Source organism: Mirounga leonina, unplaced genomic scaffold, assembly GCF_011800145.1.
Source record: "Mirounga leonina isolate KUSES-001 unplaced genomic scaffold, KU_Mleo_1.0 Mir_200, whole genome shotgun sequence".
NCBI classification, from domain to species: Eukaryota; Metazoa; Chordata; class Mammalia; order Carnivora; family Phocidae; genus Mirounga; species Mirounga leonina.
In genome coordinates, this window is record NW_023270503.1 from 9391737 (window position 1) to 9413972 (window position 22236).

Here is a 22236-nt window from a genome sequence, read left to right on the forward strand (position 1 = left end):
AGGAATGCTAAACCCAAGCCATTCCATTTCTAGGTATAATCTCTAGAAACACTCTCATAAATGTGCCCAAAGAGACATGTGCACAGAAATTCAATGCTGTGGTGTTTAAAATGATGTAAAATTAGAAATAACCAAAGGTCCACTGATGGATCAATATATTATAGTATAGAAATACACTGGCATACTCAAAAACAGCTAAAATGAATGAATGGATAAATCTCAAAACCATATGTCAAGTAGGAAATAAAAGAAAAAGGACATACTTTCTCTACATTTTAAAAACCCAAAAAGAATAATTTTACATTGCTACAGGCATATGCATACATATGAAAAGGTTTTTTTTAAGTGTATGGGGATGATATATATCAAAGATCAAAGACTACCCCTAGGCAGTCTTTTTCTAGGGAGAAAGGGTAGGAAAAGCATACAATGGGGTGTGGGTGGGGAAGGGTGGCAATTTAACAACAAAGAAACTCTGAAGCAAACATGACAAAATGTTACTATTTGTTAAAGCTAGGTGGTTTGTATTTTTTTTTTTTTGTCCTCTGGTATATTTAAAATATTTCATAATTTAAACATTTTATGTAGAAAAAAGTCTGACAGTATGCATGATATGCACGTCTTAAAAGGCCTATCCTATAAAACAAGGACAGAAGCTAAAAAGGGAGATGTTTGTTTTCAATGGGAAAAAAATTTGAAAACAGAATTAAATAAATCACAGAACAGCCATACAATCAAATGTCATGTAACCACCCCAAAAAAATTATAGCTCAAAAGCATGGTTATTAACTTGGAAAGATGTTGACAACATATCAAGTCAGGGGGAAAATGGGTATAAAAGTATAGGTTTTCAACTAAGGCCGGAAATGGTTAAATAAACCTCCTATATGCACTAAGAGGCCAAAGTTCCATTAAATGCACCTGCCTTATTTTAATCTCTTACCAACTTGCATCCATGGAAAGAAATTAACTATAAGCAGCCTAATGATAATAAAGAGTACAACAGATTAATTCCAGTGTTGCAAACAAGAAAGCTATTGGTATAATACTGATACAGAAGAGCTGCATTCAAAGCCAAAAACAATTATTTCCCAGGGCTGGTGCCAACACTGCCTCCCCCCCACCCCCCCACTCCCACATTCCAAATGAGACCTGCTCCATTTAACCACCTGGTCAGAGAGCTAGCACAGAAGTGTACATTTCTAATCATATATACCAAAGAGCCAGATAAAATATAATACATTATATGGAAATAAACTGTCAGGTCTCAATGAAACCCAAAGTTATAATCACAAAGTAATGTCATATTTATAAGAGGAATGAGTGGTGGTAAGAAGTTAAACCGGAGACCGACTTGCATACTCAAAACCTGTGCTCTATATTTTATTCACTGAAAGTTGTCCAAAGGTCTAAGAATCCCAATAGATTCTATTTTATGAAAACAGCAGTAGCCTACTAAGGGAACACTGCTTCCCCTACTCACAACACTTCTGACACCAAATGTGTGTGGGGGTTCCGTACGCCAACTAATTCTCCAACTCTCCAGACAGCAAGTGGGTGTTCTACAATCTGACTACCTGGAGGCCGAGCAGACCCCACAGATGAAGGGCTGAATCCCACAAGACTGCCCCACCAATTGCAAGTAGTGGGTATCCATGTTACTCACACTTCTATCCAACTGGGCTACAAATCAGGGGTTCCCATGGCCCCCTCCTCACGTTCAATCATTTGCTACAGCAGCTCACAGAACTCATGGAAACACATTTAGCAGCTTATTATAAAGGGCATTATAAAGGATAAAAATGAACAACCTAATGAAGATGTACATAGTGCGAGTCCAGAAGGTTCCCAGGTATAGGAGTTTCTGTCCCAGGGGGGTTTGCTTGAGCCAACTCTCCTGGCACATGGATGTGTTCACCAACCTGGAAGGTCAATGAATCCCATAGTTTAGAAATTTTTATGGAGGTTTCATCACATAGCCATGACTTATTAGTAACTCAACCTCCAGCCCCTCTACCTACCCTAGAGGTAGAGGGGTAGAGTGGGAGATGCAGGGAGAGGCTGAAAGTTCTAAACCTCTAACCACAAGGTTGGTTCCTCTGGCACCCAGGTGCCCTCCTAAGGGCCCATCAACAGTCACTAATTAGCATACAAAAAGACACTCATTAGTTCCGGAGATTCCAATAGTCCTAGAAGCTCTTATGGCTGGAAGCAGAAACTAAGACCAAATATTATAACCAAAAAAATGCTCCTATCACCCCTGTTACTCAGGAAACTACAAAAGTTTGAAAAGCTCATGCCAGGAACTGGGGATGAAAACCAAATAAATATTTATTATTTCATATTACACATACAATAAAGGATAGGAAGTTAGAACTCTTTTTCTCTTATACTTATCATTTAAGTAATCTCTACCCCCAATGCAGGGCTCAAACTCATGACTCCAAGATCAAGAGTCACATGCTCTTCCAACTGAGCCAACCAGGAGCTCCAAAGTTAGAACTCTTAAGGAAAAATATTTTGATTATTATTCCTTTACTGTGAAAGTACTTCTTGTGTTCTTTATACCTTGATGAAGTATTATTGAGACTGCTAAGGCCAACAAATATAAACTGCTTTTATTGTGCAAAAATTAAGAATGGCTCAGGCTATATAATGGTAGTTGCACTAAATCTCAGCTTCTGTAAGAGTTGATTTTGAACTCAATCATCCTTTAAGAGAAGACATACCAGCTCGCATAATTTCATCAACCAGGAGAATGTTGGTGGCAATCACCGTGCTGAAGAAAAAGATAACAGGGTAAGTAAAGCCTACCAACCCACTCTCATCTTTTCCCCCCAGCAATCTCCAGCTACTAAAAGTACTTTGTTCTTTAATGATGTTATATGAGATATTATGAGACGAAACTATTGTAAATGCAAATATCACCCCTTGTATTATAATTTCAACTCCTCTGCTGATAAAAATTTGATTTTATATACCAGCAAATCTGAGCTCATTTTTAGCACATCATTTGCTTTTCCCTGCTATGCACGTGGTACAATTTCAGTAAACTTCCTTCTTTCCCTTCCCCCTCAAATAAACAGTAAGATAAACATTTCCTGTATCTGACGCTGCTAGAATCAAAATGGAAAAAGGACTATAAAATGACAGAAGCTAGCGTTAGTAACTGGATACCATGCCTTTTCATACACTTAACCATTTTTCACTAGAGTGGCAAAAACAATAGACAAGTTTTAAAGTTACTGATTATGTCCCTAACAGTCTTTCTCTTTTTATTAATATGAATTTACCAAGAGTGAAGAAGTTGTTTTTTCACACAATAATTATCCCAAACTCCTGCATCTGCTGCTACCATGGGCTCACCTGCAAAGTAAAAACAAACTATTTTAACACTACAATCTTGATATATTCTGTTAATACTGGTTATATATTCTAACAGTGTTTAATATACCAGCAGTACTACTAGTGTCCAGGTCACAATGACCCCATGTTATCAAATCCAATCCAGGGGTCAGTTCTCAGGCCTTGTGGATCAGCAACACTTAACATGGTCTCCTGACTAGTCTTTCTTCACCTGTCTTCCAGGACACCACGCTCAGCCTCGTTTTTTCTTTTGCATTAGTGGCAACTTTTCTGTTGACTTTCCTGGTTCTTCCTCTTCTTCCCAGAGCTCTTAATTCTGGAGTAGCCAATGACTTAGTCCTGGGTTCTTTTCTTCACTCTCTACACTCACTCCCCAGGTACCATCCGGTCTTATGGATATAAACCATATACACTCTGAAGACTCTTGTTTTTATCTCCAACCCAGAGCTCTTTCTTGAGCTCCAGACTCATACTTCCAACTGTCTATTTCACTTGAAAGTCTACAGACACTTTGAATTTAACTTGGCCAAAACTCAGCACTGACCTTCCCTCCATGACAAGCTGCTCTACCCACAGTTCTCTGATGCAGTTAATGGCCATTCCAGTTGTTCAGTGGACTCCTCTCCACAGAATAGCCAGAGTGATCCTTTTAAACATAATTAGGCCATGTCACACCTCTGCCAAAAATTGCTCCCTGTTCCACTGCAGTAAAAGTCAAAGTCCTTGGATTGGCCCCCACACCCTGCATGATCTTTCTACTACCTCTCTCATCTCCTTCCTCCTCTTCAAAAGCTTCAGACACTGACTTTTCCACTGGCTGCTCCCTCTGCCCAGGATAGTCTTTCCTCAGTTCCCTAACATGGCTACTTCCTTACTTCCTTTGATTATTTTCTATAGACATATTCTCAATGAGGTCTACCCTGCCCACCTTTCTCTTTAAATTGCAACCCCCTGAATCATGGAACACTACATTTAAAACTAATGATGTTGGGGATTAACATAACAATAAAAAATTTTTTAAAAAATTGCAACCCCCTCCCCGCACCTCATGCTAGCATTCACAGTCATCCTTATAGGGTTCTTTTATTTTTTCATAGAATTTATTACTCCTTAAATGTTCAGGGAACTTATCTGTTAAGGTTATTATTTACTGCCTATCCTTCCCTGTGATAATATAAGCTTAGAAGTTTCTTTGTGAATCTCAAGAGTCAAATAACAAACACTCAAAAACTATTTCCTAAAAGAATAAATATTTTCTTTTAAGAAGTTCAAAAGTAAAACTAAAAAATGAATGCAACAACCAGGAAATTAAAGAAGAATTAAAAATATTCATGGAAACCAATGAAAATGAAAACACAACTGTTCAAAATCTTTGGGATGCAGCAAAGGCAGTCCTAAGAGGAAAGTATATAGCAATACAAGCCTTTCTCAAGAAACAAGAAAGGTCTCAAGTACACAACCTAACTCTACACCTAAAAGAGCTGGAGAAAGAACAGCAAATACAGCCTAAACCCAACAGGAGAAGAGAAATAATAAAGATCAGAGCAGAAATCAATGAAATAGAAACTAAAAGAACAGTAGAACAGATCAACGAAACTAGGAGCTGGTTCTTTGAAAGAATTAACAAGATTGATAAACCCCTGGCCAGACTTATCAAAAAGAAAAATGACCCACATCAACAAAATCATGAATGAAAGAGGAGAGATCACAACCAACACCAAGGAAATACAAACAATTATAAGAACATATTATGAGCAACTCTATGCCAGCAAATTAGATCACCTGGAAGAAATGGATGCATTCCTAGAGATGTATCAACTACCAAAACTGAACGAGGAAGAAACAGAAAACCTGAACAGACCTATAACCACTAAGGAAATTGAAGCAGTCATCAAAAATCTCCCAACAAACAAAAGCCCAGGGCCAGATGGCTTCCCAGAGGAATTCTACCAAACATTTCAAGAATTAATACCTATTCTTCTGAAACTGTTCCAAAAAATAGAAATGGAAGGAAAACTTCCAAACTCGTTTTATGAGGCCACCATTACCTTGATCCCCAAACCAGACAAAGACCCCCATCAAAAAGAATTACAGACCAATATCCTTGATGAACATGGATGCAAAAATTCTCACCAAAATACTAGCCAATAGGATACAACAGTACATTAAAAGGATTATTCACCACGACCAAGTGGGATGTATCCCTGGGCCGCAAGGTTGGTTCAACATCCGCAAATCAATCAATGTGATACAATACATTAACAAAAGAAAGAACAAGAATCATATGATCCTCTCAATAGATGCAGAAAAAGCATTTGACAAAGTACAGCATCCTTTCTTGATCAAAACTCTTCAGAGTATAGGGATAGAGGGTACATACCTCAAAATCATAAAAGCCATCTATGAAAAACCCACAGTGAGGGGCGCCTGGGTGGCTCAGTTGGTTAAGCAACTGCCTTCAGCTCAGGTCATGATCCTGGAGTCCTGGGATCGAGTCCCGCATCGGGTTCCCTGCTCGGAGGGAGCCTGCTTCTCCCTCTGACCCTCCCCCCTCTCATGTGCTCTCTGTCTCTCTCATTCTCTCTGTCTCAAATAAATAAATAAAATCTTAAAAAAAAAAAAAAAACCCACAGTGAATATCATTCTCAATGGGAAAAAACTGAGAGCTTTCCCCCTAAGGTCAGGAACGCGGCAGGATGTCCACTATCACCACTGCTATTCAACATAGTATTGGAAGTCCTAGCCACAGCAATCAGACAACAAAAAGAAATCAAGGGCATCCAAATCGGCAAAGAAGTCAAACTCTCGCTCTTTGCAGATGATATGATACTTTATGTGGAAAACCCAAAAGACTCCACCCCAAAACTGCTAGAACTCATACAGGAATTCAGTAAAGTGGTATGATATAAAATCAATGCAAAGAAATCAGTGGCATTCCTATACACCAACAACAAGACAGAAGAAAGAGAAATTAAGGAGTCGATCCCATTTACAATTGCACCCAAAACCATAAGATACCTAGGAATAAATCTAACCAAAGAGGCAAAGGATCTGTACTCAGAAAACTATAAAATACTCATGAAAGAAATTGAGGAAGACACAAAGAAATGGAAAAACATTCCATGCCCATGGATTGGAAGAACAAATATTGTGAAGATGTCAATGCTACCTAGAGCAATCTACACATTCAATGCAATCCCCATCAAAATATCATCAACTTTTTTCAAAGAAATGGAACAAATAATCCTAAAATTTGTATGGAACCAGAAAAGACCCCAAATAGCCAGAAGAATGTTGAAAAAGAAAAGCAAAGCTGGCAGCATCACAATTCCGGATTTCCAGCTCTATTATAAAGCTGTCATCATCAAGACAGTATGGTACTGGCATAAAAACAGACACATCAATCAGTGGAACAGAATAGAGAGCCCAGAAATGGACCCTCAACTCTATGGTCAACTCATCTTCAACAAAGCAGGAAAGAATGTCCAATGGAAAAAAGACAGTCTCTTCAACAAATGGTGTTGGGAAAATTGGACAGCCACATGCAGAAGAATGAAACTGGACCATTTCCTTACACCACACACAAAAATAGACTCCAAATGGTTGAAAGACCTCGATGTGAGACAGGAGTCCATCCAAATCCTAAAGGAGAACACAGGCAGCAACCTCTTTGACCTCAGCTGAAGCAACTTCTTCCTAGAAACATCGCCAAAGGCAAGGGAAGCAAGGGCAAAAATGAACTATTGGCACTTCATCAAGATAAAAAGCTTTGGCACAGCAAAAGAAACAGTCAACAAAACCAAAAGACAACCGACAGAATGGGAGAAGATATTTGCAAATGACATATCAGATAAAGGGCTAATATCCAAAATCTATAAAGAACTCCTTAAACTCAGCACCCAAAGAACAAATGATCCAATCAAGAAATGGGCAGAAAACATGAACAGACATTTTTCCAAAGAAGACATCCAAATGGCCAACAGACACATGAAAAAGTGATCAACATTGCTCAGCATCAGGGAAACCCAAATCAAAACCTCAATAAGATATCACCTCACACCAGTCAGAATGGCTAAAATTAACAAGTCAGGAAATGACAGATGTTGGCAGGGATGCAGAGAAAGGGGAACCCTCCTACACTGTTGGTGGGAATGCCAGCTGGTGCAGCCACTCTGGAAAACAGTATGGAGGTTCCTTAAAAATTTGAAAATAGAGCTACCCTACGATCCAGCAATTGCACTACTGCGTATTTACCCCAAAGATACAAATGTAGGGATCCGAAGGGGTACATGCACCCCAATGTTTATAGCAGCAATGTCCACAACAACCAAACTGTGTAAAGAGCCAAGATGTCCATCGACAGATGAATGGATAAAGAAGATGTGGTATATATATACAATGGAATATTATGCACATCAAAAGGAATGAGATCTTGCCATTTGCAACGACGTGGATGGAATTGGAGGGTGTTACACTGAGCGAAATAAGTCAATCAGAGAAAGACATGTATCATATGACGTCACTGATATGAGGAATTCTTAATCTCAGGAAACAAATTGAGGGTTGCTGGAGTGGTGGGGGGTGGGAGGGATGGGGTGGCTGGGTGATAGACACTGGGGAGGGTATGTGCTATGGTGAGCACTGTGAATTGTGCAAGACTGTTGAATCACAGATCTGTACCTCTGAAACAAATAATAAAATATATGTTAAAAAAAAAAAAGAAGAAGAAGATAGCAGGAGGGAAGAATGAAGGGGGGGGAATCGGAGGGGGAGACGAACCATGAGAGACGATGGACTCTGAAAAACAAACTGAGGGTTCTACAGGGGAGAGGGGTGGGAGGATGGGTTAGCCTGGTGATGGGTATTAAAGAGGGCACATTCTGCATGGAGCACTGGGTGTTATACACAAACAATGAATCATGGAACACTACATAAAAAACTAATGATGTAATGTATGGTGATTAACATAACAATAAAAAAATTTTTTAAAAAAGAACTTCAGTAAAGAAAAAAAAAGTTCAAAAGTAAATTAAAGGCACCCAAAATTTAAATATTAAAGTCACCCAAATCCCCACTCCCTTACTATAAGTTCTAGGTCACTGTAGTAAACCTCTTTCTTTACTGAGCAGCTAATTTTTCTTCACTTTCTTACCTGTATCCAAATCTATGCCAACAGGTTGTTTTGATTCTGAATGTTCAGCCTGAACTTTTACTAGCGTTTCCTGCAAGTCAAAACCAGAATTCTGAGCCAGAACCTTTAAGAATAAAAATAATAATAAATATATGTGTGAAATATCTTCACATACATATTTGAATATCAAATATAAAAAATAAGGCTCTTCTCTCTACTCTTGTGAAAACATATTCGTAATACAGTAATCATCTCCTTTTGAAGAATTCCATTCTTAATCTAAATCAAATTATTATTTCATGTATCTAGCAGTTTTTATATTTACTTAAACATTTTCCCTATGTATATTACAGTAAATTCTGAGGACATTACAGTCCCCCATCCCCACCCCACTGTATTAATTTCCCTCCATGCAAAAGATTTCTTAAAAAATGGAAAGAGGGGCAGGCGCCTGACTGGCTCAGTCGGAAGAGCATGTAATTTGATCAAGGGTCATGAGTTCAAGCCCCACTCTGGGTGTAGAGATACACAAATAAATAAATAAAAACTTTTTTAAAAAATGGAAAATTAGGGGGCACCTGGGTGCCTGAGTCAGTTAAGCATCTGCCTTCGGCTCAGGTCATGATCCCAGGGTCTTGGGATCAAGTCCTACATCAGGCTCCTTGCTCAGCAGGGAGCCTGCTTCTCCTTCTCCCTCTGCCCCTCTCCCCTGCTTGCGTGCTTACACTTGGGCTCTCACCTGCGCTCACTCGCTCTCTCTCTCTCGTGCCCTCTCTCAAATAAGTAAAATCTTTAAAAAATAATTTAAAAAATGGAAAATCAGTAGAATGGTATTATTTCTTCTCGTCCCTTCAGCCACACATTTTCTAGCTTTTCCCAGGCACCTGTTAAAGGAACCCTACATATTTTCAGGATCTTTGCGTCCCTCCCCTCATCAACATGAGGAGAGTCCTGACCTGTGGCAACAGGAATGGAGATAACAGCACTCCAAACCAGGTTTATTTCCAAGTAGTACCAAACCAACAGCTGATAAGTAAAAAGGAACCACCACTGTATACCAGGCTTACCAGTTTGTGTCAACTACTGGATCATCACTTACTGACTTTGCTGTTTCAGGCAAAGAGAAAAATAGATCTCCAATTCTCAAAGATTCCATAAATTATGAATAATTTTAAAGCAATTAACAAAGAGACTTTGTTAGCACTGTTCTTAGTATTTTAATTCACAGTAATAACGTCTTTGACATGGTCTTCTGTGTTTCTAAGTGGTTCACAACCAGATTAAGGCAAACAACTACCATTCCTTTTAATGGTAGTTCTCTGTCCTTCTGTCGATACAGGGAACATCTGGTTTCTCTCCTTTTGTAGGTATTAAAATGAAAATGACAAAAGCACGCTCCTATTTGGCAGTGCCAAACAGCCTGAAGTTCTCGTTAACCACAATTTAAAGTGATGATAATACTTTGGATACCACCACCAAGATAAAATCTACCCCAAAGTCTAGTTAAATTTTAAGTTCTAAACTTTTTCATTATGATTAATCATGAACCATTTTTGAAGGAAATTTCCAGACTTACTTCAACTTTTGGTGCTCAGGGATAAGCAAAGGGGTAATTTAGTTATATCATGGAACTCTGACAAGGATTCTGAGCTATTATCCAAAGGTTTCCCTGCTTTATCTGTAATGTATCTTAAAACTGTGTGGGGAAATGCAAATAAAAACTCTTTCTACTCTGTTAGATAATGTGGACAATTTATAATCCAACACCCTTGTGTCCAGCCAGTGTTCTTTGGCCATTAGGATAGTTGTACCTTAGGAATAATGAGCAGGGCATCAGCAAAAGCTTGGACTCCAAGACGAGCTCTTCCTTTTATACTGTGCTTGTAATTAACAAGAGCTTCCGCTATTGCCACTTCAACTGCACCTGCTCCTGGAACCACACAGCCTATTGAAGGGAAAAGATTTGGCAAGGCATGCCAGATAAAACACCAGAGAAAAAAATACTTAGCTATTCAAGTGTGTTAAATTATACCGCCAACACCTAAAATATGCTTAAATATATACAGAAATAAAGTAGGTTGCATAGTTCAGTGGTTACTCAGATGCCTTATGAAGCATCCTGAAGTTACACACCATTAAATAATTAGGCATGGTACAGACTGGCTACAAGCAGCTTATCTCATTGAAGAGTAGACATTTCTTCCACCTTCATCTTATTCCTTTATGACTACATTTATTTTTTTATTTTATTTTTTAAGATTTTATTTATTTATTTGACAGAGAGAGACACAGTGAGAGAGGGAACACAAGCAGGGGGAGTGGAAGAGGGAGAAGCAGGCTTCCGCTGAGCAGGGACCCCAATGCGGGGCTCGATCCCAGGACCCTGGGATCATGACCTGAGCCAAAGGCAGACGCTTAACGACTGAGCCACCCAGGTGCCCCCCTTTATGACTACATTTAAAAGGTAGTTATTTATAATTTTTGGGACAGGAAACTAATTGTAGCATCTGATTTGAAAAAAACTTTAGGCCAAGATAATGTGGCCACTGTTTTGGTATAGAATTCTTGGGACTTATTATAGTATCTGTTTTCTGTACTGAAGCAAAACCCAAACTGTTACCTGAGGAAAAAATATAGGTGTTCTTATTATTCTAAGGTAAAAGCTCTGGTTAAAAACATCAATTTTCAGGGCGCCTGGGTGGCTCAGTTGGTTAAGTGACTGCCTTCGCCTCAGGTCATGATCCTGGAGTCCCGGGATCGAGTCCCACATCGGGCTCCCTGCTCAGCAGGGAGTCCGCTTCTCCCTCTGACCCTCCCTCCTCTCATGTGCTCTCTCTCATTCTCTCTCTCTCAAATAAATAAATAAAATCTTTAAAAAAAAAAAAAAAACATCAATTTTCAGAGCGCCTGGGTGGCTCAGTCGTTAAGTGTCTGCCTTCGGCTCAGGTCATGGTCCCAGGGTCCTGGGATCGAGCCCCTCATCGGGCTCCCAGCTCAGCGGGAAGCCTGCTTCTCCCACTCCCTCTCCCCCTGCCTGTGTTCCCTCTCTCGCTGTTTCTCTGTCAAATAAATAAAAAATAAATAAATAAAATTTTTTTAAAAAACATCAATTTTCACAACAGGATATGACTTGGATACCTGCTGATATGGTTTTTATAAAGTTTATGACTCTCCTTTGAATCAACAAATTTGCTTTGGAATCACCTATCTTTAAAACAAAACAACACAAAAAGAATCTCTCCTTTATCCCACATCATTTTTTAATTACTTGCCTTTTCCTCTGCTTCCCTGTACAACATAACTGCTCAAAAGAGTTGTCTACCCAAAAGGTGATTGCATCCTTGCCTCCCATTCAGATTTTTTTTTAAGATTTTATTTATTTATTTGAGAGAGAGAGAATGAGACAGAGCGAGTACATGAGAGGGGGGAGGGTCAGAGGGAGAAGCAGACTCCCTGCCGAGCAGGGAGCCCGATGCGGGACTCGATCCAGGGACTCCAGGATCATGACCTGAGCCGAAGGCAGTCGCTCAACCAACTGAGCCACCCAGGCGCCCCCATTCAGATTTTTAAAAAGTTCCTTGTGATATAACACTGTACGTTAATTATACCAGAATTAAAAAGTAATTTTAAAAAACTTTTTTAAGTTCGTTGTGAAATACTGAATATACACAGAAGAATATTTACATATACAAGGTATAAAGAATAAATGCACAAATAAATGTACTCATGTACCTCCCACCCACCTTAAGAAACAGACCAGTAGCTGTAAAAACTTCCCTGATCCCATTCTGCAAAAACACATCCAAATTTGTGGGATGTTACTAAAGCAATACCTAAAAAGAAACTTGTATCACTAAACACCTACATTAGAAAAGAAGAAAGGTCTCAAACTAATGACTTCAACTTCCACCTTAAGAACTAGAAAAGAGCAAGTGATACCTAATGTAATAATGAAAGAAAATAATAAAAATTGGATCAGTAATCAATGAAATAAACATGAACAATGTTAAAAAATAGAATGAAAGGCAGAAATTAAAAAGGTAATTATCACTATAGATTCTGCAGACATTAAACGTATAATAGTAAGGGAATATTATGAACAACTTTATGCTAATAAATTTGAAAACTTAGATCAGGGATTAGCAAACTTTCTGCAGAAGACCAGATTTAAGTATTTTAGGCTCCATGGGCCATACCATCTCCTTTGTAACTATTCAACCCTGCCATTGTAGCACAAAAAGAGCCACAGGCAATACATAAATGAATGGGTATAGCTGTATCCCCATAAACTTCATTTATCAAAAACAGGCAGCAAACAGGATTTAGTTCATGGGCAGCAGTTTGATGTTCTCAGCAGATGAAACAGACAAATTTCTTGAAAGACACAAACTCAAAAAAAAAAAAAAAAGATAACCTGAATAGCCCCGTATCTATTAAAAAGATTGATTATAGCTTAAATTTCTCCCATGAAGAAAACTGCAAGCCCAGATGGCTTTACTGGCGAATTCCACCAAACAGTAAAGAAAGAAGTAATACCAATTCTACACAACAATTCAACACTTTCAGAAAATTTAAGGGACAGAATGTTTTCTAACTCATTCTATGAGGTCAGCATTATTCTAACCGAAAAAAAAAAAAAACAGATAAAGGCATTATAAGCAAAAAATATATAAATACCCCTTATTTTAGCAAATCAAGTCCAACAATATACAGAAAGGACAATACACATAGCAGCATTACTCACAATAGCCAAAAGGTGAAGCGATCTAAGTTTCCATCAATGGATAAATGGATAAATAACAGATTATATATACATACAACGCAATGTTATTCAGCCTTAAAAAGCAGGGACATGGGCGCCTGGGTGGCTCAGTCGTTAAGCATCTGCCTGCGGCTCAGGTCATGATCCCAGGGTCCTGGAATCGAGTCCTGCATCAGGCTCCCTGCTTGGCAGGAAGCCTGCTTCTCCCTCTCCCACTCCCCCTGCTTGTGTTCCCTCTCTCGCTGTCTCTGTCAAATAAATAAATAAAGTCTTTAAAAAAAAAAAAAAAAAGCAAGGACATTCTGACATATGCCACAACATGGATGAACCCTGAAAGACATTATGCTAAGTGAAATAAGCCAATCACCAAAAGACAAATACTGGATGATTCCACTCAAACAAGGTACATGGAGTAGTCAATTTCATAGAGACCGTAAGTGAATAGTGGTTTCCGGGAGATGGGAGGAGAGGGGAATGGAGAGTTATTGTTTAATGGCTATAGAGTTTCAGTACTGTAAGATGAAAAATGTTCTGGGTGCCTGGGTGGCTCAGTTGGTTAAGCGACTGCCTTCGGCTCAGGTCATGATCCTGGAGTCCCTGGATCGAGTCCCGCATCGGGCTCCCTGCTCAGCAGGGAGTCTGCTTCTCCCTCTGACCCTACCCCCTCTCATGTGCTCTCTCTCTCATTCTCTCCCTCTCAAACAAATAAATAAAGTCTTAAAAAAAAAAAAAAAGATGAAAAATGTTCTATTGATGGATGATGGTGACGGGTGCACAACAATGTGAAAGAATGTAACTTAATGCCACTGAATTGTAACACTTAAAAATGATTAAAATGACAAATTGTATATGTGTGTGTGTGTGTATATATATATATATATATATATACACACATAGCCACAATTTTATAAAAACTGTAATCTATTTTTAAAGAGGATAATACATCATAAGTAGGGTTTATCCCAAGAATGTAAGGTTGGCTGAACATTTGAAAATCAATGTAATTTACCACATTAATAATCTAACAGAGAAGAAACATATAATCACCTCAATAGATCACCAGAAAAGCAACTGGTAAAATCCAGCATCAGTCGTGATAAAAACTCTCAGTAAGAGAAGAGAACTTCCTCAATCTAACAGGATTTCTAGAAAAATCTACAGCCAAATATCATACATAATAGAGAAAGGCTAAATGTTGTCCCCCTATGATCAGGAGCAAGGAAAGGATGCCCAATCTTACCATTTTTTCAACAACGTATTGAAGTTTCTAACCCATGAAATAAAAAGAAAAAAGAAATAAAAAGTTATCCAGGGGCGCCTGGGTGGCTCAGTCGTTAAGCGTCTGCCTTTGGCTCAGGTCATGATCCCAGCATCCTGGGATCAAACCCCGCATCAGGCTCCCTGCTTGGCGGGAAGCCTGCTTCTCCCTCTCCCACTCCTCCTGCTTGTGTTCCCTCTCTCGCTGTTTCTCTCTCTGTCAAATAAATAAACAAAATCTTTAAAAAAAAAAAAAAAGCTATCCAGATTGGAAAGGAAGAAGTAAAATTGTCTTTATTAGCAGACAACATGATCATTCATATAGACAATTCAATGAAATCTATAAAAAAGCTACTAGAATAGGTGAGTTAAACAAGGTTACAGAATTAAAGATCAATATACAAAAATCAACTGTATTTCTATGTCTTAACAACAACCAGAAATTGAAATTTTATTTTTTTAAAGATTTTATTTATTTATTTGACAGAGAGAGAGAGAGATCACAAGTAGGCAGAGAAGCAGGCAGAGAGAGAGAGTGGGAAGCAGGCTCCCTGCTGAGGAGAGAGCCCGATGCGGGGCTCAATCCCAGGACTCTGATATCATGACCTGAGCCAAAGGCAGACGCTTAACTGATTAAGCTACCCAGGTGCCCTAGAAATTGAAATTTTAAAAACATCATGTATAATAGGACCAAAATTCATGAACTACATAAATCTGAAAAAAGATATGCCACTAAAAATTATAAAATATTGCAGTAAAAAATATATATATGTATACATATATGTATACATATAGCTGAGATTGAGTCAAGAAGGCTCAAATAAATAAAAAACACCATGACTCAATATTAAGATATCAATTATTCCCAGAATGTTCTACAGATTCAGTGAAATTCCAACCAAAATCTCAAGTCTTTTTGGTAGAAATTGACAAGCTGATTCTAAAATTCACATGAGGGGCGCCTGGGTGGCTCAGTCATTAAGCGTCTGCCTTCAGCTCAGGTCATGATCCCAGGGTCCTGGGATCGAGCCCCGCATCAGGCTCCCTGCTCGGCGGGAAGCCTGCTTCTCCCTCTCCCACTCCCCCTGCTTGTGCTCTCTCTCTCACTGTGTCTCTCTCTGTCAAATAAATAAATAAAATCTTTAAAAAAATAAATAAATAAAATAAAATAAAATTCACATGAAAATGCAGAAAAGATTTTAAATAACCAAAATAACTTGAAAAAGAGCAAAATGAGAGGATTAACACTGCTGATTTCAAGACTTATCATAAAGTTACAATAATCAGGACAGTATATTAACATTGAGATAGACATATCAATGGAACAGAATAAGAACCCAGAAATAGAACCACACAATCATGGACAATTGATTTTCAGTGAAAAGTTTCAATGGCAACTTAACTCCCTGGTTAAAGAAGAATCTTTTCAACAAATGTAGCCGGAACAATTTGATCAAAGAATATTAAGGTATACCTTAGGTGTATACCTAAGAGTTGATTTGCTGGGTCATGTAATAACTCTTGTGTTTAACTTGTTAAGGAACTCCCTACCAGCAATGCTGACAGCTCCAATTTCTCCATATCCTTGCCAACATTTACTATTGTCCAGCTTTTTGATTTATAGCCATCATAACAGTTGTGAAATGGTATCTATGGTTTTAATTTTCATTTTCCTAATGACTAATTATGTTGAGGATCTTTTCATGTGCTTATTATTCTTTTTTCTTTTTAAGATTATTTATTTATTTATTTATTTAACAGAGAGAGACACAGTGAGAGAGGGAATACAAGCAGGGGGAGTGGGAGAGGGAGAAGCAGGCTTCCCGCAGAGCAGAGAGCCCGATGCGGGGCTCGATCCCAGGACCCTGGGATCATGACCTAAGCTGAAGGCAGACTCTTAACGACTGAGCCACCCAGGCGCCCCTATTATTCTATTTTAAATGTGTGTTTTTTATTGAATTACCTATTCCAACTCCTTTTAGAAGGAAGTTGGTTTATAAATTATCAATAAATAATACATGCTAATATTCTTTCCTAATCTTTCTTAAAATTACACTGCACCTAAGGTAATGGAATGAGTTCTAAGCTGTAAAGTCTTTTCGTGGTTTTAAAAACAAATTTCTTTTTTTCTCTCTCTCTCTTTTTTAAGTAGGCTCCACACCCAGCATGGAGCCCAACTTGGGCCTGAACTCACAACCCTCAGATTGAGACCTGAGCTGAGTTCAAGAGTCAGACGCTTAACTGACTGAGCCACCCAGGAGCCCCAATGGTTTTAAAAATAAATTTCTAAAAATTAAAAAATGATACTATAGCATTAAATTAAGTGCTTTTTCATTTCATAAACAGATGTTAATTAAAAGGGCAGCATACTGGGGCACCTGGGTGGCTCAGTCGAGTAAGCATCTGACTTCGCCTCAGTCCTGGGATCAAGCTCCGAGTCAGGCTCCCTGCTCAGCTTACAAGTCTGCTTGTCCCTCTCCTCTCTGCTCCTTCCCCCACTTGTTCTCACACACTCTCTCTCAAATAAATAAATAAATAAATAAATAAAATCTAACCAAAAAAAAAGTGCAGCATACTTATTAAGAATATTCCATGGAAAAATCTTCACAATCTAAACTATAAATTATCCAAAATGAAGTGAGAGAATAATAATCATCCATATCTTTTAAAATACTATATATATTTATGATAGATTTATTACTACTTTAAAAATACATAAGGTTCATGTCCATCACAACAAAGAGCCTACCATCTTCAATGGCATTTTTGATGGCACGAAGTCCATCCCTGATAGCGTCCTTGATCTGTGTGAGAGTATGCTTATTCGGTCCTTTAACCAACAAGGTGACAGAACGAGGGTTAACACAGGCCTCGATAAAAGTGAACTTTTCTTCACCCTAGAGGATAATCCAAGAAAATATAACTCTAATACTTAATGTTATTATGAAATGAAGACCCAACTTACAATATTAGAATCCAATCTTCATGTGAATTTTTCTTATCAAACATAACTAAATATGTGTTAAAAGCAATTAAGTTATATTTGAACTCTCAACAAACATCCAGACAAATAAATTGTAAAATCTGTCCTGGGGATTATTCAGATATCAAAAGGTAAAAGCCTGAATTAAAAGATTTAGTATTAAAAAAAAAAAGGTTTACTCTTCACTTTATAACCCCTGCCCACAGAGATACTCACTAATGTACACTCATGTACAAGACCAGCATGTCCCAAGCAATCTACATTAAGGTCTTCAAGAGAATTCACAGCCATTCCACCACAAGCAAGAGAGAGTCTGAAATGACATATGTCACCATAGCTTTTGTTATAGAAAGCACTAAAGACTTAATTTCTTAAAGGGGAAAAGATACCTAACATAGAAGACTGCATTGTCCCTGTGTTGTATTGTTTGTTTTGTTTTGTTTTGTTTTGTTTTGTTTTTTATTTGAGAGAGAGAGAGTGAGAGAGAGCATGAGAGGAGAGAGGGTCAGAGGGAGAAGCAGACTCCCCACTGAGCAGGGAGCCAGATGCGGGACTCAATCCAGGGACTCCGGAATCATGACCTGAGCTGAAGGCAGTCGCTTAACCGACTGAGCCACCTAGGCGCCCTGTGTTGTATTGTTTTTAAAATCTGTTTTAAGAAGGGGCGCCTGGGTGGCTCAGTGGGTTAAGCAGCTGCCTTCAGTTCAGGTCATGATCCCAGGTCCTGGGATTGAGTCCCATATCGGGCTCCCTGCTCAGTGGGGAGTCTGCTTCTCCCTCTGCCCCTCCCCACTGCTCATGCTCTCTCTCTCTCAAATAAATAAATAAAATCTTAAAAAAAAAATCCTGAGTGCTCTGCCCATTCATCCTTTAAAAAAAATGTTTTAAGATAAAAACCTTCTTTGTACTTCAACAAAGTTCTGAGGTAGGTTAACAGTCTTGATTTTTGATACTTCCATTATTTATTGAAATTAAAAACAACATTTGGAATCTGTATGCTATTTTGCTCAACAATGTTTACATATAAGCTAAAAGGAATACCATGGGATCATTTCAATTTTATCTGTTAAAAAAACAGGATACATAATAATCGGCAAGCTCACCTTTCCATATTTCTTCTTTTTGCTCTGCGAAGAGCTACTATGCCATGTTTTGCAAGAGCATCTAAGGAAAGTGGGTCAATTCCCTAAAATCAAATTAGCATAAAAGTTATAAGCACATCTTAAGCCAGTAGTTCTCAAACTTTGATATCAGCACTGCTTCACATTCTTAAAAATTATTAAGAACCCAAAAAAGCTTTTGTTTATCTGACCTGTATCTATAATATTTGTCATATTATAAATTAAAATTGAGAAATTTTTAAAATATAATCCATTCAAAATAATAAACCCATTTTATGTTAACATAAATAACATCTTTTTTTTAAGATTTTATTTATTTATTTGACATAGAGAGACACAGCAAGAGAGGGAACACAAGCAGGGAGAGTGGGAGAGGGAGAAGCAGGCTTCCTGCGGAGCAAGAAGCCCGATGCGGGGCTCCATCCCAGGACCCTGGGATCATGACCTGAGCTGAAGGCAGACGCTTAATGACTGAGCCACCCAGGCGCCCCCTTAAATAATATCTTTTAAGTGAAAATTTACTATACCTTCCTAAACAAAAAAATGTATAGCTTAAAGTAATGGTACTGTTTCACATTTCTGATATCTTTTTAATGTCTGTCTTAATAGAAGACATCTAGATTCTCATACCTGCTTCTGCATTCAATTTGGTGTGATATGTTGTTGGGTTAAAGTATATTAAAACTTGGACTCAAACAAATATGTATTGGAAAATGGATGAATATTTTAATAGTATTTTCAGATAAATGTGGATATTCTTCTTTGATACTATATCAAAACTGAATAAATGATAGTTTCTTAAAGGTTAGTGTCAATGTGAAATATAGAACCTATCAATAAACTTTTCATACTCTTTCATATTAAAATCCATTTGCCTATCTTACACTCTGAATGTATTATTTACCCATGCATGACTTTATTAAATCATACATTTTTTTAGTCATTTAGAAAACAGCGGTTCACTATGTTAAGCAGAGCTTCCAAATGTTGATACATTTCATCGGTATACAATATCAAAAATATCACATTTGCTAATATCATCACTAATATTATCAGAAAAGTCCCTTAAGCATTAGAAAGTGGTCAAGTTCACAGCAGCAGATACAAGCTTTCCAAAATTTTAATTTTGGCTTGAAAGCTCAAATTTATTGGCAACAAATACTGTCAGTTGTTTTCCTTGGAAGTGACAGAACCGCTTCTTCCTTTTTGAGAAAAGCCTGCCAAATACCCATGTCTACATAATTTTCTGTCAGTTATTCTTCTTTTTTTTTTAAAGTAATCTCTTTGCCCAAAATGGGGCTTGTACTCACAACCCCAAGATCAAGAGTTACATGCTCTACTGAATGAGCCAGCCAGGCACCCCTGCCAGTCATTCTTCAAAGTAAAAATGGCAGTTCATGAAAAAAGTGGCTAGTTCAGTTTGCAACTCAATTATACAAGAATTTTCCCTCAAGACAACCATATTTTAAAAAAAATTTTTTTGAGTGATCGTGAGCAGGGGGGGCGGTGCATGGGGGCCAGGGGGGTGGGCACTGGGGTGGGCAGAGGGAGAGGAAAGAGAGAATCCCAAGCAGACTCCATGTTCAGCTCAGCACAGAGCCTGACATGGGGCTCGATCTCACAACCATGAGATCATGATCTGAGCCAAAAACAAGAGTGGGACGCTTAACAAAATGAGCTACCCAGATGCGCCCAAGACAACCATATTTTGATATGCAGATTTCACACTCTGTCACACAGCATTATAGAAGGATGCATATTTAATCAAAATTTAATTAGTAAGTTTTACCACTTCAAGATATTCTCCAGTGAGGGGGGTGCCTGGGTGGCTCAGTCAGTTGGGCGTCTGACTTGATTTCAGCTCAGGTCATGATCTCATGGTCATGGGATTGAGCCCCATGTCGGGCTCCACACTCAGTAGCCAGCCTACTTGGGATTCTCCCTCTCCCTCTGCCCCTCCCCCCGTTCACACGCACACTCTCTCTCAAATAAATAAATCTTTAAAAAAAAAAGATATTTTCAAATGAAACTGCCTTTTTTTTAAAACTGCAAGTATGTGATAGTGTGGCAATAAAGAATATAATGACTAATAGTACAGTTTGGCGTTACTGCTTTGATTTGTACTGAGGTATCAGCAGCTTTACCTAGCACTACTTTCACATGATCATTGCAAATGTGGACACAATGTCAAAGGCATTATTATGATTATGAAAATAATTCTAACCTCAAAGACTCCTTGAAATGGTCTTTAGGACTCCTAGGAATCCACAGACCACACTGCAAGAAATGCTGAAAAACATTTACAAATAGTTAAAATCTGAACTTTCTTTCTCACCTTTTGATTAATGACAACAAATCCTTTATTGGACTGAGCACAGACTCTGTCTTTCAGGTCTATTATTTTTTGTACTCTATCTTCAATAAATTTTCTTTCAGCTTTTACCAATTTCTCTTTCTCTTCAGCAGTCTTATAAAAGAAACCAGAGCTCACCTCTCTAAAAGATTAATAAAAACAAGCTAGTAAAGACAGAAGAAAAAGGAGGGAAAGGTAGGAGTTTACAGTAAACATTTGGGAGGGAAGAAAGAGATTAAAAAACACTTTTAGGGCGCACCTGGGTGGCTTAGTTGGTTAAGCGTCCCACCCTTAATTTTTGCTCAGATCATGATCTCAGGGTCATGAGATAGAGCCTTGTGTGTGCTTAAGATTCATTCCCTCTATCTCTCTCTCTCTCTGCCCTTTCCCCACCTCTCTTTCTCGAAATCAATTAATTAAAATTAAAAACACTTTTAGAAAATATAATTTCAAAATTTACAAAGAGTAACTGCCACATACGTTTTTTCATATTCTAGTGACACATTGCAAGTAAGGATAAATGCATCTTCCACTCGCTTCTTCATATCTGGATGACGGGCACCATGATCCAAAACTAATCCTCTGATCAATCTATTAAAAATATGTAATGTTTCTTACTTGGAATATACACTCTAAATTTATTATAAAATAAGGATTGTATTCTTAAAATGTTAATAGATTGGACACACATTGTTTCCTTGCACCAACTTTAAGCCTAACAGATAATTAGTAAAATTGGAAAAGAAAATCTACTTCAATGCAATTTCACTGAAGTCACAATGAAAAGTCAACCCAGAATTATTCTCTAAATTATGTGGCTCAAACATATGACACAGCTGGTCAAGTAATGAAAGGTAGGCACACAATGAGTTTCTTAGGAACATTTGTTCAAAATAATTATATGCAACAACCAAAAACTGTTAACCTAAATGTCTAACAATAGGGCATTGTTCAGCAAATAAATGACCCAACTATTTGGTGGTCATGAAAACTATATAATGACAGGGAAAATTATTTGCAGAGGTAGCTGATAAACACAGAACAACAAACTACCTATAAAGCATGATTATAACTATTCTTTTAAAAAATAAGCACCTTGGTATTAGCAAGAAAAAAATGAAAGGAACCTAGAGTAAAGTTATGCTTGGGCAGTAGGAATACAGATAATTTGGGGGTGGGAGAGGCTTTTTTCCTGTTTTCCAAATTTTCTTTCAAGAGTAAATATTTTTATAACATTTAAAACTTCATTTATACCCAATTAGG

The 22236-nt window shown here is 38.0% G+C and overlaps 1 protein-coding gene across 2 annotated transcripts in view; it reads right to left on the reverse strand.

Moving 5' to 3' along the window:
- Positions 1–2482: 2482 nt before the first annotated feature.
- CCT6B (chaperonin containing TCP1 subunit 6B) overlaps positions 2483–22236 on the reverse strand; it is a 32627-nt gene continuing 12873 nt past the window's right edge. The window contains exons 6-14 of one of the 2 annotated variants that reach the window (XM_035026565.1): positions 21454–21564; positions 20956–21115; positions 18603–18685; positions 17716–17812; positions 17266–17413; positions 10309–10442; positions 8519–8621; positions 3294–3366; positions 2483–2779 (exon numbers count right to left, since the gene is read on the reverse strand). In XM_035026565.1, coding sequence (XP_034882456.1) covers positions 2707–2779; positions 3294–3366; positions 8519–8621; positions 10309–10442; positions 17266–17413; positions 17716–17812; positions 18603–18685; positions 20956–21115; positions 21454–21564 — 982 coding nt within the window. In that variant the 3' untranslated portion in view covers positions 2483–2706. The remainder of the gene's footprint in view (positions 2780–3293; positions 3367–8518; positions 8622–10308; positions 10443–17265; positions 17414–17715; positions 17813–18602; positions 18686–20955; positions 21116–21453; positions 21565–22236) is intronic. The other variant, XM_035026564.1, reaches the window with a different exon arrangement.